Source organism: Protopterus annectens, chromosome 7.part0 (genome assembly GCF_019279795.1).
Source record: "Protopterus annectens isolate FY-2018-M chromosome 7.part0, PAN1.0, whole genome shotgun sequence".
NCBI classification, from domain to species: domain Eukaryota; kingdom Metazoa; phylum Chordata; order Ceratodontiformes; family Protopteridae; genus Protopterus; species Protopterus annectens.
The window spans coordinates 746104207-746121924 of NC_056739.1; the positions used below are offsets into that span (position 1 = coordinate 746104207).

The following is a 17718-nucleotide window of genomic DNA, read 5'->3' on the forward strand; positions in this document are numbered from 1 at the left end:
GAAAAAGCATCATCAACAATGTCTAGTACAGGAAGAATAGCTGAAGGCCTATGCTGAGGCAGGAGTAAGAAATCCCTAAGCCTCTTTTTTGAATCAGAAAAATCCCGGCTTTCCCAGTGGAAATGCTCCCTTAGAGTATGTAATGTTTCACCAAAAGACAAATCCTCTGGAGGGGAAGCAAAGAGAATAGAGTCCTCTGCATCAGAATCCTCATAAGTAGAGAATGGCAAATCCAGATCATAAGAAGAATAAGAAAAATCAGAATCCTGGTCAGAAGATTCATAAACAACTTCAGTCCTAGATCTCTTAGAAGAAGGAGGCTGACTTCCCCTCAGAGTTATAAGATCTTCAGCCATTCTTATTTGTTTTTTAGGCATAGAGGCCTGAGCATGCTGCCTGGGCGTCGATTCTTTAGGCATGGCTTGAGATTTAGGCCTAAAAGAAGAAGGAGGCGTTGGTTTAATATGCAAGTCCGTAGGCCTGAATACACCTTCAGAAGCAGGTGCCTGCACAGCAGTTTTGGACCCATCCAAGGTAGAGACATCCGCAGGTTCCATAGTTGAAGCATCTCGCAGCATACCGGACTCCAAATGGGTCTCAGTAGAGGCCTGCGAATCAGAAGTAGCGGGTATCAGGGGCTGCAAAAGCGCCTTACTGAGTACCAGCAAACTGGCGACTGGCTTAGGAGAAACATCATCAGCAGTTTTGGACCTCGGCGTTCTCTTTCTTTATCCCTGCGTTTTTTCAGAATCCCGGTAGTCGGATGGCTAACAGTTGACATTTATGGATAATTAAACCAAGAACCGAAATATTTAGAGGCAAAAATATTCCGACGATGGATAGTGCGCTGATTAAATAAAGCACAAAACCAACAGCACGGTACTTCGTGGTCAGGGCCTAGGCAAAGAATACAGTACGAATGAAAATCTTTATGAGGTATTTGCTTTCCACAAGCAATGCAATTATTAACTTTTACTGACATCGATAAGGAGCAAGAAAATGTTTCAACAGAGTACTTGGCTTTGGTTGAAGACTTCGGTTCTGAAACTCGAAAACGAAAATTTCAGGAGTCAGCAGACCAGCACTTGTGAATTGCTTCTACTTCGGGCACTGCACAGCAAGAAAGACTGATGTAATGGCATCGGCTGCATGTTTTATACCCCTGACGACCTGACGTCATGGAAGAAGGGACAGCAACTGACGCAGGACCCAAGACTTTGTTAATCAGGCCGACTGAGGGCTACTGCAAGCAGATAACCCAAAAGTGATGACTGCAACAGTGAAGCAAGAAGAACATCTGGCAATTCAATGCTCTAATGGCGAAAGTTGCAGAGGTGTACACTTTTTACCCCATCTGCTGCAGCTTGGGAATCCCTGTCAGAAGGGGTGGGATTCTGAGCTGCATTTGCTTTTATTCCTTTAGGCCTTTGGGAGATGACCTCTGGATAAGCAGTCGGATTTTTGAAAAGAAATTTGTGAGAGTCAGGGACTGTATAGTAACTGTCTAGTTTCCTTAGAGCAGGGGGTAAAGTATCAGGAGTTAGACTGGATTCCAAGATATCATCCACAACATCCAGAAGAGGAGGGATAGCTAAGGGTATGTGCTGTGGTAAATCTAAAAATTCCCCGAGTCTCTTTTTGGACTGAGGATAATCCTGGCATTTCCAGTGGAAATGCTCTCTCAAAGTATGTAGGGTTGCACCAAAAGAAAAATCCTCTGGGGAGGAAGCAGAAGGAATGGATTCCTCTGCATCTGAATCCTCATAGGCAGATAAAGGCATGTCTTCAGATTCAGAAACCTCAGAGTGGTTGGACTCTTGGTCAGTTAAAGCTGCTGGGGACAGGTCTCTTTTTCTCTTAACAGGAAAAGGCTGGCTTCCCCTAATCAGCATGATCAGGTCTTCTGCCATTCTAAGCATTTGAGAATGGCAAGGAAGCAGGCGCCCGAGTTTGGGTTGTCGGCTTTTTAGGCGTAGCTCGTACTCTTGGCCTTAGAAACTCAGTAGTTTTAGAAAGAACTGAAGATGCAAAAGAAGTTGTCGGTTTTTGTCGAATATCAGTAATGCAAAGAACTTCCTTGGAAGCCAGTGCCTGCACAGCGGCTCCGGACCCATCCAAGGTAGAGACATCCACAGGTTCCATAGTCAAAGAAGAGTCTCGCAGCATACCGGACTCCAAATGGGTCTCAGTAGCGGCCTTCGAATCCATTGAAGTGGGCATCAGGGGCTGCAAAAGCGCCAGAGTACCAGCGAACTGGCAACTAGCTTAACGGAAGCATCTTTGGCAGTTTTGGACCTGTGCGGTCTGTCTCTATCTTTATCCTTACATTTTTTTGGAAGATCAGTAGACAGATGGCTTACCGAAGCCATTTCGGAATACAGAGATCGAGAACGAAAGTATTTAGCTACAATAAGGGCCCGACGACTAATAGTTCAGGCTTTTAAAAAAAGCACAAAACTGACAGCGAGGTACGTCGTGATCCGGGCCTAAACAGGTGACGCAGTAAGAATGGAAATCTTGGTGTGGTATTCGCTTTCCACAGGCGAGACAATTGTTAACTTTTTCTGACATCGGTTAGAGCAAGAAAAAAGGATCCCTAATGGGGTACTTAGCTTTAGAAGACTTCAGGATGATTCAATTTGGAAATGAAAACTCAGGTAGCAGACGACCGGCACTCATGTGAACTGCTTCTGCTTCAGGCCCTCAGCAAGAAAGACTGATGTACTGGCGTCAGCTGTCTGTTTTTATACCCCTGACAACCTGACATCAGTCCTGAAGCAACAGCAACTGACCCAGAAATACTAAGCCTCTGGTATTCGGGCCAACTAAGGGCTACCTGCTGGCAGATAACCCAAGTGTGTTGACTGCAACAGTGAAACACGAAGAACATCTACCTTATAGTCTGGGTAGAAGGAGGCATAGCTAGTAAACCTGTGACAGCTTTTCCCAGGTGTGTGTGTCTGTGTATAAATCAATCCTCAAACTGTATGTGTGTCAGCTACTTGGGCAGGGACACGAAGCACTAGCTGGACAGAGAGGCTGCTGGAGGTCTTGGCTTGGCCACTCAGCTGAGATCTCAACTCTATAGCTGTGCCAGTGGGGAGTCTTACTGGGGATCGGGAGAAACCAGCCCAGGACTGACTTTGGTCTCTGTGTGCTCTTAAGGGAAATTGAGCTTGATGCAGACAGCTGCATCTGGAAATATTGTGTGCGTACTTGTCGTCCTCCCAATGTATGTTCCCCACTGGTGCTAGTGATGAGGACTGAGGCTCCTTGATTACTGTTGCCAGTGGTGGGCCATCCCATACATTGGTTGGCAGTGGTGGGATATCCACATATTAGGATTCAGTGGTGTGGATATTGAATTCCTACAGCCTGTAAACAGTGGTCACTAAAGAATGTGTTTGTACTCTCAATCAGCCACAGAGTGAACATTCAGAGTTTCATATCACAATAGTTTTATTTTTTTGTTAGTTTAGTTAGTCAGGGAGAGTAGGCAAGCATGTTAGCCGAGGAGTATGCCAAGCTGACAAGGAGCCAGTTGCTTGAGATGTGCCAAGACAAAGGATGGGTGCATGCCAACCTGACTAAAGCAGAGATTACTGCAGCCTTAGTCACAGCTGCATCACAGACCAGCAATCGGTATGGCAATCAGACTGGCTCTGGGGATGTACAACTCTCAAAAAATGGACAGTTCAACCTTTCCAAAGAGAACTTAAAAATCCGTCTGGAGCTAGAGAGACTTGAACTGCAGGCCAAACATTTGGAAATAGAATCAGCACAGAGAAAGATGCCTGCAGGCTGACGAAAATAAAAACTGATATGTCTGGAAGCTGAGGAGAATGAGAAGCAAAAACAAGATGCTGACTCTTCGCCGGGGTCATGGAGATAATGGGGGAAGGGAATAACCAAACCCCAAAAGCAACAAATGTCAGTACATGACTTCTACAATTTACAGAGGGTGATAATTTTGACAGTTTTAAACATGTTTGAAAGGGTATGTAAACAGTATAATGTTAACAAAGAGTTCTGGGTACAGTTCCTGACCCCCTTATTCCATGGTAAAGCTGTAACTGCTCTTTCAAAACTGTCTGATATGGACTGCTAAAATTATAATACTGTTAAAAATTGTTTATTAGTGTTTTATGCTACCACCTGAAGCTTACAGAAAAAAATTTTCGTGAACACAGGTCCAAGGCAGATGAAAGTGTGTGTGAATATATTGCTCAGTTAAGCACTTATTTTCATAGGTGGATGAGTGGGTGTCAGGTCATCACTTTTGAATGGCTAGCAGATCTTTTGGTGAGGGAAACAAGCCCTTAGCACTTTGCCTGAGGACACGAGAATATGGTTGGCAGACAGGGAATGCAACACAGCAGAAAAGTTGGGGAAAAAGGGAGACCTATACCTAGCAAGCAGGGCATCACTGCACAGGAAAGGTCTACGGTCTAAGAAAACCCATGGAGGGCAGCCTAGACTGCCCCAACAAAGTCTGCCAGTAGCAGGGGAAGCCAATAGTCCAGGACCAAGGCTTAAATGTTTTAAATGCAACCAGTGGGGCCATGTAGCATATAGATATCCATGGAGGCGACGTGGGAAACAAAAGGTGGGAGAGCCAAAAAGTGGGAATGACAGAATGCCAGCAGTAAGCTGTCTGGAGACAACAAGGGTACCAAACTACCACAAGAGGTTACATCCTATCTTAGTAGATGGGAAAAGTACAGTTGTGTACCTACCATAAATGTAGATGTTCGAGTATATTCACTGTTGCAGTCATTACACTTGGGTTATTCTGCTGGCAGGCTACCTGCAGTCGGCCTGAATTCCAAAGTCCTGATCCGGCATCGGTTGCTGTTGCCTCTTCCCTGACGTCAGTGCGCCAGGGGTATTTAAGATGCAGCCGACGCCATTTTCTTCAGTTTTTCTTGCCCCAGATGTCAGGTGCCCCCAAGAAGGTAGGCAATACATATTGCTTATAAAAACATACAGTAAAATAAAAACAATACCTTAATCTACACGCAAATACACCACATAGGTTGTATAGGATAGAGAAGTATAGAGAAGTCCCAGCAAAGAAGGGAGATGGAGGGTGGGTAACCTGGACTGCAACAGTGAATACACTTGGTAGGGCGGATGGGTCTAAATAGGATTAGGAGTGGCTATGAGGCCCTGCAGAACTGCAGTGGCAAAGCCTGCTCTGGATTTAGAGTAAAGAGGTAAGTAATAATGCTTGGTAAAAGTGTGCACTGAACTCCAAGTTGCAGCCTCCAAAATTTCCTTGGTTGGTACTCCTCTGAGAAAGGCTGCTGAAGTGGCTGCTGCCCTGGTAGAATGTGGCCTAATATTTTTAGGCACTGACTTGCCATGCTGTGCATAATAGAAACGAATACAGTGTCCTATCCATTTTGAAATAGTCTGATTTGAGATAGCCTTTCCCTGTGATCCTGCAGCATATGCTACAAACAGTTGCTCAGTTTTTCTGAAAGCTTTTGTTTTGTCCAAGTAGAAGCATAGCTGCCTGTGTATGTCCAAAGAGTGCAGAAGTCTCTCCCCTTTATTCTGGGGATTTGGATAAAATGTTGGCAAATTAATGGTTTGGTTAAGAGCCACACTGGATATTACCTTTGGCATAAATGTTGGGTTTGTACTTAGAGAAACCCTGTCCGGATGAAAAATGATAAAATGTTCCACTGCCATTAATGCCTGTAACTCTGAGACTCTTCTTGCTGAAGTTATTGCTAGGAGCAGAGCAGTTTTCCATGATAAGAATTTTAGATCAGCTGTATTGGCTGGCTCAAAAGGAGGGAGTGTGAGCTTTTCTAAGACAAAGTTGAGGTCCCATGTAGGTACCCCACTCCTTGGGGGTCTCATGTTTTTTTGCCCCTCTGAGGTACTGTCTTAGCAGTGGATGAGAGAAAATAGGAGGCTCCGTATTATAATGAGCAGAAATGGCAGAGGCATGGATCTTAATTGATGAGAAGGATAGGCCTTTGTCCAGCATCTCAGTCAGGTATTGTAAAATCTGAGGAATATTTGAAACAAGTGGTTCAAGTCCTTGTGCCTGGTTCCAAGCACAGAATCTCTTCCATTTTTCTGCATAAGATTTCCTGGTGCTGGGCCTCCTGGCTGCCAAAATGACATCCATAACAGCTTTAGAGGGAGGTGTGTTCGGAGTGGCTATATTATCTGCCATGCAGCCAGATTTAAGGTTCTGAGTTGGCTGTGCAGGATCTGATTGTTTTGTTGAGTCAGAAGAGGAGGAATTTGAGGTAAAGTCCAGGCTGGGCCTTGAGACAAGTTCTTTAGGATTGGGTAGCAGTGCTGGTGTGGCCAGTCTGGGGCAATCAGAATAATTTTTGGCTTCTCTTGTCTGACTTTTAGGAGTACCTTGGGAAGGAGAGGCAGTGGTGGAAAGGCATAAACTGTTAGGGTTTTCCAGCTGAATGATAGAGCATTAAATTTCCATGCTTGTGAGTGATAAGTCCTTGTGCAGAATCTCTGTAGTTGGCAGTTGTGAGGGAAGGCAAAAAGATGTATGTCTGGGCATCCCCATTTCCTTGTTATCATGCTGAAGACCTGTGGATTTAGTTTCCACTCGTGAGGGTCCATGAGGTTTCTGCTTAGTTCGTCTGCCAGAGTATTTTTCTTTCCTGGCAAGAATTGTGCCTGTAGATGTACTTGGTAGGTCAGTGCTGTATTCCACAAAGTCATGGCTTGCCTGCAGAGGGGGTACGAATGTGTGCCCCCTTGCTTGTTTATGTACCACATAACTGTAGTATTGTCCGTATTTATTAATAGTTGTCCCAGATGAAGTAGATCCTTGAAGGCCGTCAGGGCATTCTGTACAGCTAGCATCTCTTTTTGATTGATGTGAAGATGCATTTTGTCCGCGGGCCACGTGCCGTAAATACATTTTCCTGCCATGTATGCCCCCCCAGGCATAATCCGATGCATCTGTTGTTAGTGTCTGCCTGGCTGTGGGTAAAGTGAAAGGCTGTCCCTTGTTGTGGTGACAGGCCAGTGCCCACCATCGAAACTCCTGTTGCAGGCAGGGAATAAGAGATATTATTGTTTCCAGGCTGTGGCAATGTTGAGTCCAAACACTTTTTTGATACCACTGTAGCTTCCTCATATGCAGTCTTGCATATAGAATTAGCAGGATGCAGGATGCTATGAAGTCCAAAGCCTGCAGAATTTTTCTTGCAGGTAGCTGGGTCTTTCTTGCCATCATTTGAAAGTAATGAGTCAGTTGCCTTTGCTTGTCTGGCGTGAGATAAGCCATCTGGGCAGTTGTATTTAAGCTTGCACCCAGGGATATTATCTCTTGAGAGGGTACTAGTTTTGATTTATTTTCGTTTACTGTGTACCCTAGGCAAATTAGTAATCTTTTTACAAACGTTAGATGTTTTAGTAGAATGTCGTTGCTCTCTGCTTGAATAAGGCAGTCGTCCAAGTAGGGATATATTTGAATTCCTTTTTGTCTGCAAAATGCAATTACTGGTGCCAGGTATTTTGTGAAGACCCTGGGCACAGTAGACAAGCCAAACGGCAGTGCAGAGAATTGGTAATGCATTGAGCCAGCTATGAATCTGAGGTATCTTCTGCAAGATTGTCTGATTGGGACATGCAGGTATGCCTCTTTGAGGTCCAAAGTAACTAGCCAAGCCCTCTTGCCCAGCATGGGTAGAAGTTGCTGCAGTGTCAACATTTTGAATTTTGAAACATCCAGGAAAGTATTTAGAATTGTCAGGTCCAATATTGGTCTCCAGGCTTTGTCCTTTCTGGGTACCAAGAAAAGCCTTGAGTAAAATCATTGCCCCTGTTCTTGCTGTGGTACTTTTTGAATAGCTCTCATGTCCATGAGAGCAGAAATTAGTTTTTGTGCCTCTGCCCATTGATTTTGTGGCAGGTCTGGCATACCTTTTCGCCTTGGTAGGGTGTGAAAGTGGAACCTATAACCCTGAGAAGCAATATTCAGCACCCATTTGTCCTGGGTGATCATGTGCCAATTTTGTGAGAAAAGTGCTAGTTTTCCCCCTAAGGGTGCTGCCAAAAGGTATGTGCTTGGCATTTGTAGAGGGAAGTCAATGGGACTGTTTCCTATAAGGTTGTGATTTGTCTTGTCCGGCTTTGGGGGCTGAAGCACCCCATTGTTTAGGTCTGTATGAGCCCTGGGGCTGAGATCTGCCTCTTGGGTGTCTGTATCTGCCTCTTTGTGGCCCGTCTGACACTGGAAAGGACCAATTTTTAAAAGGCCAGTTCCTGCTAAATCTAGGTGGCTGAACCTGTAAGAAATCCTTTACTGTCTGCACTGATTTTGCTTTATCTTCCATTTTCTTTAACACCTCTTCTGCCTTAACACCAAACAAAGTATCACGCTGTAGTGGAGCATTCAATAATTTTGCTTTAACATGATCAGGTAAACTTTGCTCTTTTAACCAAGCACGCCTTTGAATGACAGAACCTGTAACTGTGGCTCTGCAAGAACCCTCTAATGAATCAAAACCACATTGCAAAGTATGCTTTCCCACTTGTTCAGCTGCATGCAATAAATCCTGCATTTCCTTATTGTCAGGGCATTCTGAGCTTGTAAGCATTTTCTATTTTAGCAAAGACATTAGGTATTGCTGATATTTAAGCATGTGAAACTGGCAGTTTAAAGCCCTTACAGCTAAAGTAACATAAGTGTAAACATTTTTCCCCCATCTATCCAGTGCTCTAGAATCCCTATCAGAGGGAACAGGCTTTTTGGCAGTGGACGCCTTGACCCCTTTGGGACTCTGAGAAATTGTTTCTTGGTCAGCAGCAGGGTTTTTATAAAATAATTTATGAGAGTCTGGGACCCTGTAGTACCTATCTGGCTTGACTGGTGCAGGGGGTAAAGAATAAGGAGACAAACTGGATTCAGAAAAAACATAATCAACAATATCTAGTACAGGGGGGATAGCAAGGGGCCTGTGCTGAGGCAGTAAAAGAAAATCTCTGAGCCTTTTCTTGGATTCAGAATAATCCTGGCTCTCCCAATAGAAATGCTCCCTCATAGTGTGCAAGGTTTCCCCAAAAGAGTAATCCTCAGGAGGAGAGGCTGAAGGAATAGACTCTTCAGCATCAGAGTCCTCATAGGGAGGAAGAGAATATCCCTGTTCTGAAGAGGAATCAGAGGAAATGGAGATCTGGTCAGAGGAGTCATAGTCAGTGTCTTGCCTATGCCTTTTATCAGGAGGGGGATGGGAACCCCTGATCAAAGTAATTAGGTCCTCGGCCATTTTAAGCATCTGTTTCTTTGGCATGGATGACTGTCCAGGAGAATGCTGTACTTGTTTCTTTGTCTTTAGTGGTGTTTTAGACTTTGCCTTGGCTGCTGAAGTGGACTTGATAGTAAGCTGTGTAGGTCTGAAAACACCCTCAGTAGCCGATGCCTGCTCAGCGGCTCTGGACCCATCTGAGGGAATAGTTTCCACAAGCCCAATGCCTTGAGTTTCCAGAGACCTAGTTGTCTCCACGTGGGAGTTGGAGGCGGCCTGTGGCTCTGAGGTAGCGGGTGTCAGGGGCTGCGAAAGCGCCTCACTGAGAACCGGCGAACGGCCTAGAAGAGGCTTCGTCGTCGGTTTTGAACCTCGGATGCCTGTCCTTTTCTTTGTCCTTGCGGTTTTTATGAATTCCGGTCGTCGGTTGTTCCGACGGCATTATGTAGTTAAACCTAGGGCCAAAGTAATGTAAAGCAAAATCAAACCGATGCTTAATAGTGCGTTGGTTGAATCTAGCACAAAACCGACAAGTAGCAATGTCGTGGTCAGAGCCTAGGCATGGAATACAGTAAGAGTGAAAATCCTTATGAGGTATTTGCTTCCCACAAGAAATACAACTGTTAACTTTTACTGACATCGATCTGAAGCAAGAAAAAAGTTTCCGCAATGGGGTACTTAGCTTTATTGAAGACTTCGGTTCTGAAATTCAATTTTGCAAATCTCAGGACTCGGCCAACTGGTACTTGCAAACTGCTTTTGCTTCGGGCACCACGTGGCAAGAAAGACTGAAGAAAATGGTGCTGGCTGCATCTTAAATACCCCTGGCGCACTGACGTCAGGGAAGAGGTGACAGCAACTGACGCTGGACCAGGACTTTGGAATTCAGGCCGAATGTGGGTAGCCTGCCAGCAAGTGTAATGACTGCAACAGTGAAACATGATGAACATCAGGCCACTGCTAAGAGAGAGAGAGAGACTCTTATCTAACCATTGTGAAGCCTGCAATGGTTAAACAGGAGCACTATTTGCTTGGGCAGTCTACTCCAGTCGAATCTTCAGGAGGGACCAGATTCCAAATACCTTTGGCTAGGGTTCACCTTGGCGGGAAGGTAGAAAAGGAAGCAAGCAAGTAGGTGTGTTTGAGGATATCCCTGCAGATGTCCTGATAAGGAATGATTTTGATAATACAGTATCTTGTGTACATGCAGTCGCACACAGTCAGGCTTGGAGACAAACATGTGGGGTCTGGTAGCCTGGGGGAGACCCAGACAGACCTCAGACTTGAAGCCAGGACTGGTGTGGTGGTTACTTCAGAGAGGGAGCTACCCTGCAGCAGTGAGACTGAAGGTGAGCCACAGCTGCTTGTGGGTACTGATGTTCCCTTGGACAGAGTGACTGCTAGGGCAGAGGTGAGTAATAGTACCCAGGCTGACAGTGAGGCACCGCTCTCAGACAATACCAGACTTCCTGTGTAAAGGGAGCTGGGAAGGGTGACAGAGAGATACGACAGAGGCTCAGTTCTCAGACCCTACATTACAAGGCCTGACGGAAGTAGCTAGTGTGTTACCTGATTCTCAATGGAAGCGGGAATTTGTACACTGGGACAAAGGGTAACAGTATAGAGAGTGGACCCTTGAGGGAGGGCTAGAGGGTGAGAGAATATAGCAATTGGCAGTGCCAAGAGCATACCATCTTGGCACTTCTAGTCAAAGCTCATGACATTCCCTTTGCAAGTCATATGGGCATAAAGCGTACAAAGAGCCACATTATGCAGAACTTTTATTGGTCTGGGATTTTCAGACATGTAACAGGGTACTGCAGGACCTGTGAAGAGTGACAAAGGTTAGGCAAAACAGGAGACAAGGTCAAAGCTCCTTTGGTTCCTTTGCCTATGATTGAGGAGCCATTCATTGTGGAGGGTGGATATGGATATTGTAGGGTCTCTGAGTACCCCAAGTTCCATGGGGAAAAAGTATATCCTAGTGGTAGTAGATTATGCTACCAGATACCCTGAGGTGGTGGCTATGTCCTCCATTGAGGTAGAAAAGGTGGCAAATGCTTTGCTAGAGAGTTTCATCAGGTAGGTTTCCCAAAAGAAATACTGACTGACAGAGGTGCCAATTTCATGTCAGACCTGCTGGCTTATCTGTGGAAGTACTGTGGGGTGAAGCACCTAAAGACCACCCCCTACCATCCCCAGCCTAAATGATCTTGTTGAGAGGTTAAACTCGACACTAAAACACCATGCTACAGGCATTTGCAGACCAGTTTAAGAGGGAGTGGGACAAACATTTGCCCCAGCTGTTTGCTTACAGGGAGGTGTCCCAGGAATCCACAGGTTTTACACCCTTTGAGTTGCTGTACGGGCAAAGGGTGAGGAGACCTCTACATTTGATTTGTGATGAGTGGGAGGGTGAGTGTGAATCCCACACAGTCTGTTGTGGCATACGTCCTAAATCTCAGGACAAGACTCAGGAACTCATGGGCGGCCCAGGAGAACATGGCAGAAGCCTGACTGCAGAAAAAGTCTGGTATGACAGGAATGCTTGAGCTAGACAGTATGCAGCAGGTTATGTTTCTCATTCCGGTCAAATACAACAAGCTGCAGGCAGCTTGGGAGGGACCCTTCAAGGTGGTAAGGAAGGTCAGTGATGTTAACTACATGGTAGAACTTTTAGGCAGGAGGCAGGGGCACAAGATGTACCATGTTAACACCATGAAACCTTCCCATGATATGGAGGCCCCAGCAGGAGCCCGAGCGGGATCTATGGCTACAGGGAGACAGCCAGCAAAATCTCAAATTACTATGGTGGAGCCTAGGATTGCAGGCATATGACAGGACAGTGCGTCACTGTATTGGGGTCAGCAATGCCAAGGCAGATCGAATCTCAAGAAAGGGAATGGGGTAAGGTATTCCCACACAGGCTCAGCCCTCTCAAGCAATGTTTCTCAAGGGTCACTTGAAAAACTAGCTAGAGTTTTCGGGGGGGGGGGTGTCACGAAAGGATATACTGCCAGCCTGGCTATCTGGAATTTTGTAAATAATTGTATGTCATTTGTGAATATGAATATGATTCATATGCTTGCATTACAAATGTATTAGAACTATTTATGTGTATATCAAAATGCTGGTATAGAAGTGTGTGTTGAAAAGGGTTTGTAAAGTACTGAGGTTAAAAGTATAACCACAGTGTACCCTACTGGATTAGAACAGAAATGTATCTGCACTACTGTAACTATTTAGATGTATATATTTTAACAATGGAAATGGGAACACGATAGGTTAATTTCAGAAAAATAGCTGAAATTAAATTACTTTTTGACAACAAGAGACAGGATGTCTATGCTAGGGAGCTCTCGGTGTTGTCTTGAAAGAGAAATAATTACTAGGCTTGAGATGTGGGAGTGTTTTATGACTTCCAGGATCTGCCTTACATCTAAGAAAAGCCCTGTCTATATATTTTCACAGGTACATGCTAAATGCTGCCAACAGCATCAGTGGTTGTTTTTCACCTGGGATAGAGTCAAACAACATGAAATTATGTCATTCTGCAAGCTATCCCAACAGAAACATTTCAGATATTCATTTAAGAACTCTCTGAGAGAGACTGAGTATTCTGTATTTTGTCTCTGACCTGACAACAGAATCCATTCACCACACATATGCCTTGTTCTGTAAATAAGTTAATTAGGATACAGTAATTCTCTAGACATAGTCAGGGATTCAGCAAAGCTTAATTAAGATGTATTTATTTATTTATGTGAGACTGTCCTGCAATGTTTTAAATATTTCCTGTGAATTCGAACTCTGATATTACTGTGATTATATACCGATTGTTTTCTTGTTCTTTTATTATTTATTATTAAATATATTTAAACATTTCATTGTGGCTGATCTGTCTAGATATATTTAAGTCCCGAGAGTACTTGCATATTTATTAGGTGACACTGTAGGCCACTCTTAATAGCCTTGCTCTTGGTCAAACTACCATTTGCACTGACAGTAACATCTCTGTTAAGTATTAACCTCTGTTAAGGGCATTAAAGTAGATGATAAAGAGTTGGCTGGTGGCAGTAATAACTACCTTATAGTCTGGGCAGAAGGGGACATAGCTAGTAAACCTGTGACAGCCTTTCCCAGGTGTGTGTGTGTCTGTGTATAAATCAAACCTCAAAGTGTGTGTGTGTGTGTGTGTGTGTGTGTGTGTGTGTGTGTGTGTGTGTGTGTGTGTGTCAGCTACTGGGGCAGGGACACGAAGCACTGGTTGGATATTGAGAGTGCTGGAGGTCTTGGCTTGGCGCCTCAGCTGAGATCTCAACTCTATAGCTGTGCCAGCGGGGAGTCTTACTGGGGATCTGGAGAAACAGAGAGAAACCAGCCCCAGACTGACGTGGTCTGTGAGATCTTAAGGAAAACTGCACTTGATGCAGAGAGCTGCATCTGGAAATACTGTGTGTGTACTTGTCATCCTCCCCACTGGTGCTAGTGGTGAGGATTGAGGCTCCTTGATTTCTGTTGCCAGTGGTGGGGCGTCACAACAACTAAAGGAGCAATCAATATGATGAACCTCAGTCTATGCTTGCATCTGTCTTTATGACCTCATCCAGGCCACCAAGATTACGAATTTCCAGGTCTCGTCAATGGGCACAAATATCTGACGATGAAGTTTATCTAACTCTGTCTCAATAAAAGCAGTCCCCTGTGCTGAATAACATAAGACGTTTCCTAATTTACAGTGAAGTCAAGACCTGCAACCACTGAAATACAAAGCAAGGGTTGCTATCAGATAATCCTGGACAAGTGATAAAATAGTAATACGTGCAAAGACAAGATCCATGCACCACTGCTCTATTCAACCATTAACTTCCCAGAACACAGTCCATCATGCATTATGGCTCAAGCAACACATGCTGTTTAACGTCTTCAAGTACTGTACAGCTTTTGATAATAAAACCAGGCAGTTACAATGACTGTCTCATATTGTATGACATCAATTTCTTTTAAAACAGCAAAAGTGTGTTAAAGGACATAAATTAAGAATGAAAGTGCCAGTTCTCATTTTTCTAACTCCACATTTAGGCCGTGGCAATTAAGCTACAGGCTGGTGACATACCACCTTACAACTCATCCTGACAAATGTAATCATTGTTGGGTAGCATGAGAGAACAAATGTGGTATCACATACTTACATTGCTTCCAATTACCACTGTAAGTCTTTCAATCACATCGAGGAACACTTCATTTTTACTGCCCTTGGGAGATAAAATAAATAAATGAAATTACACAAAATGACAAAAGTGCTCAGCTCTGGAACATACTAATGAGCAAAAAGAAGTTATGTTCTTACCATAACGTTCCATGTGAATTGTTCATCTCGCCTTTGTTCTTACACACGGGTTCGGAGCCGATCCTCAGCTCCGAGTCGGCCACATCACCAGCTCAGCATCTTCGAGAAAACTCGAGGCACAGTTCTATCCCATGATCCTCCTGTGCTACCCTCAGATCTAGTTTGCTAACACCAGAAGAATCCCACTAGTTACTGCACCTTAAGCGCATAGAAAAAACACAACCACACTGTCTGATACTTTGTCATCAATAGAAGAGAAAAGATGCCATCCCTGATGTACACTAGGAAGCTCAAGAATAACAATATCTAGAGAAGACTGAACCTGAATGTAGTCTTACCCGTTCTTCGAGAACGCAGGACGGGGGATGCAGGGGGGGAATGTAAGAACAAAGGCGAGATGAACAATTCACATGGAACGTTATGGTAAGAACATAACTTCTTTATGTGAAATTGTTCAATCTCGCCATTTTTCTTACACACGGGTAGCATCCCTAGCTCCTTTATCCGGGGTGGCTCACGGGAGAACATTCCTGAGAACAGTGGAACCAAACGTCGCCCTGTCTCTGGAGTTTTTATCTAATTTGTAGTGAGCGATGAAAGTATGTGGTTTCGCCCAAGTTGCCGCCGCACAAATGGTATCTAATGGCAAGCGGGCGGTATGGGCTAAAGAAGTATCAATCGCCCTTGTAGAATGAGCCTTGGGTTTAAAGGGGAGTTGTTGCTTTGATTCTGAATATACAAAATTTATACAGTCTGAGAGCCATTTGGATAAAGTAACTTTTGTTACCGCCTTTCCCTTCCTTTGGTCAGCATATGATACAAACAGTTGGTCTGACTTTCTGTATTCCTTCGTCCTAAGTAAAATCTCAGCTGCCTGTGGACGTCTAATTTGTGCAGCATGTATTCCAACTTACTGGAGTGATTTTTGAAGAAGGTGGGTAGTTCAATCGATTGATTAATATTTTGGACTGAACAAATCTTTGGAAGGAAGGACGGATTGGTGCGTAATGTTACCCTATCTGGATGAAATATCATATATGGGGGCCGGACAGATAACGCTTGCAACTCTGAAACCCTCCGGGCGGAAGTGATGGCAACCAGAAAAAGTGTCTTCCATGATAAAAATTTTAGAAGGGTTGTGGCGGCTGGTTCGAATGGGGGCAACATGAGCTGTGATAACATCAGGTTAAGATTCCATGGGGCCACTGGATTACGAAAGGGGAGACGGAGGTGAAAGGTACCTTTCATAAAGGCTTTGCAAAGTCTGTGGGACATGAGGGAACTATCTCCCTGGTCAACACTGAAAATTAGATATAGCCACAAGTTGTACCCTTAGCGTGGAAGTCGATGCTCCTTCATGAAAAAGTGTCGAAAGAAACTCTAATATCTTGTGTACTGGAGCCCCTGACGGATCTATACCCTGCTGCGAGGCCCAGTACGCAAAACGTTTCCATTTGCTGTTGTATAGCTTCCTTGTGGATGGCTTGTGGGAAGATACAATTATGCGTTGTACTGCAGGGGACAATAAATCTGACCTGGCTAAGATGGGAAGCGGAGCAGCCAAGCTGTCAGTTTGAGGGACTTGAGAGATGTGTGAGAAACTCCCGATGAGTGCGTCAACGGATCTGGCACTGGGTCTAGAATCCACGGTTCCTCCACCTGATGAGTTTGAAGGAAGGGGAACCAGATTTGTCGAGGCCAGAATGGGGCTATCAGAATTATGGTCCTTTCCAGACGTTTGGCGAATTTGGGAATTAGTGGAACAGGGGAAAAAGCATAAAGGAGACCCGGGGGCCAATCGTGCACAAGTGCGTCCCTGGGGGCACCCCCCGGAGGGGGTAGTAGGGCAAAGTAGCTTCTGCATTTGGCATTCAATGGGGATGCAAACAGGTCGCAGCAAGGCTGGCCCCATCTGCGGAAAATCTTTTCCGCGACTTGAGATTTGAGGGACCACTCGTGGGACAACAGGATGGCTCTGCTCAACCTGTCCGCAATGACGTTGGATGTCCCCGGGATGTGCGTTGCTATCAGAAAGTGTCCGGTAGACACAGCCCATTGCCAAATCCTGAGGGCCTCTCTGCACAATGAATAAGACCTGGTTCCTCCTTGTTTGTTTATGTACCAGACTACTGACATGTTGTCCGTCTGAACTGTCACTGTTCCCAGAAGTAATGACTTGTGAAAGTGTTGCAACGCAAGAAACACTGCCCTCAGCTCTAGGACACTGATGTGCAGGTTGTACTCCAAGTTGGACCATTGACCTTGGACTGTTCTGCCCTGAAAAAGTCCCCCCCCCCACCCTATCAGGGAAGCGTCCGTGGTTAAAGTAGCTATAGGACTGGGCAACACAAACGGTCGGCCTACTGTTAGGTCCTGACTGTGCATCCACCATAGGAGATCCCGTTTGCAGGAGTTCGTAATTAAGATCTCGTGAGATAGTGGAAGCTGTAGGTACGACCACTGAGCAATGAGCATCCATTGAAGGATCCTCATGTGCATCCTGCCTAGGGGAACTACGATAAGAGCGGCTGCCATCATTACTAGTACTCTCAAGATTTGTTGAGCAGGGACTCTCTTGCTTTGCAGAAGGGATAGAAATTTGATTTCTGAGGGCTGATGCTCTTAGTGGAGACTGATTTGAGCCAGGGAAGTGTCCAACTCTGCCCCTATAAATGAGATACGCTGTGAGGGCGATAAGACAGATTTTCCAAAATTGACTGTTATGCCCAGAGAGGAGCAAAGGTTGATGGTGTAATCCCTGGCTTGCACAAGACGATACTCGGTGGTGGCAGACAGGAGCCAGTCGTCTAGGTAAGGAAACACTTGGAATCCCTTTTGTCTCAGGTGAGACGCTACTACTGCCATGCATTTGGTGAACACCCTGGGGGCTGAGGTGAGGCCAAAGGGCAGAGCATGAAACTGGAAGTGACTGGCTCCCAGCCAGAAGTGCAAGTGATCTCTGGACGCTCTGGCCATCTTGATATGGTAGTACGCGTCTTTGAGATCTATAGAGCACATCCAGTCGCCGTCCTGTAGGAAAGGAAGGATCGACTGTAGCGTGACCATCTGGAACTTTTCCTTTTTCACGAAAGTGTTGAGTCTGCTGAGGTCCAAAATTGGCCT

The 17718-nt window shown here is 45.1% G+C and overlaps 1 protein-coding gene across 6 annotated transcripts in view; it reads right to left on the reverse strand.

Moving 5' to 3' along the window:
- Positions 1 to 17718, reverse strand: part of AP4M1 (adaptor related protein complex 4 subunit mu 1) — a 1285664-nt gene that overhangs the window by 764310 nt on the left and 503636 nt on the right. For all 6 annotated transcript variants that reach the window (XM_044077275.1, XM_044077274.1, XM_044077273.1 and 3 more), the window contains one exon: positions 14438 to 14500. In XM_044077275.1, the coding sequence (XP_043933210.1) occupies positions 14438 to 14500 (63 nt within the window). The remainder of the gene's footprint in view (positions 1 to 14437; positions 14501 to 17718) is intronic.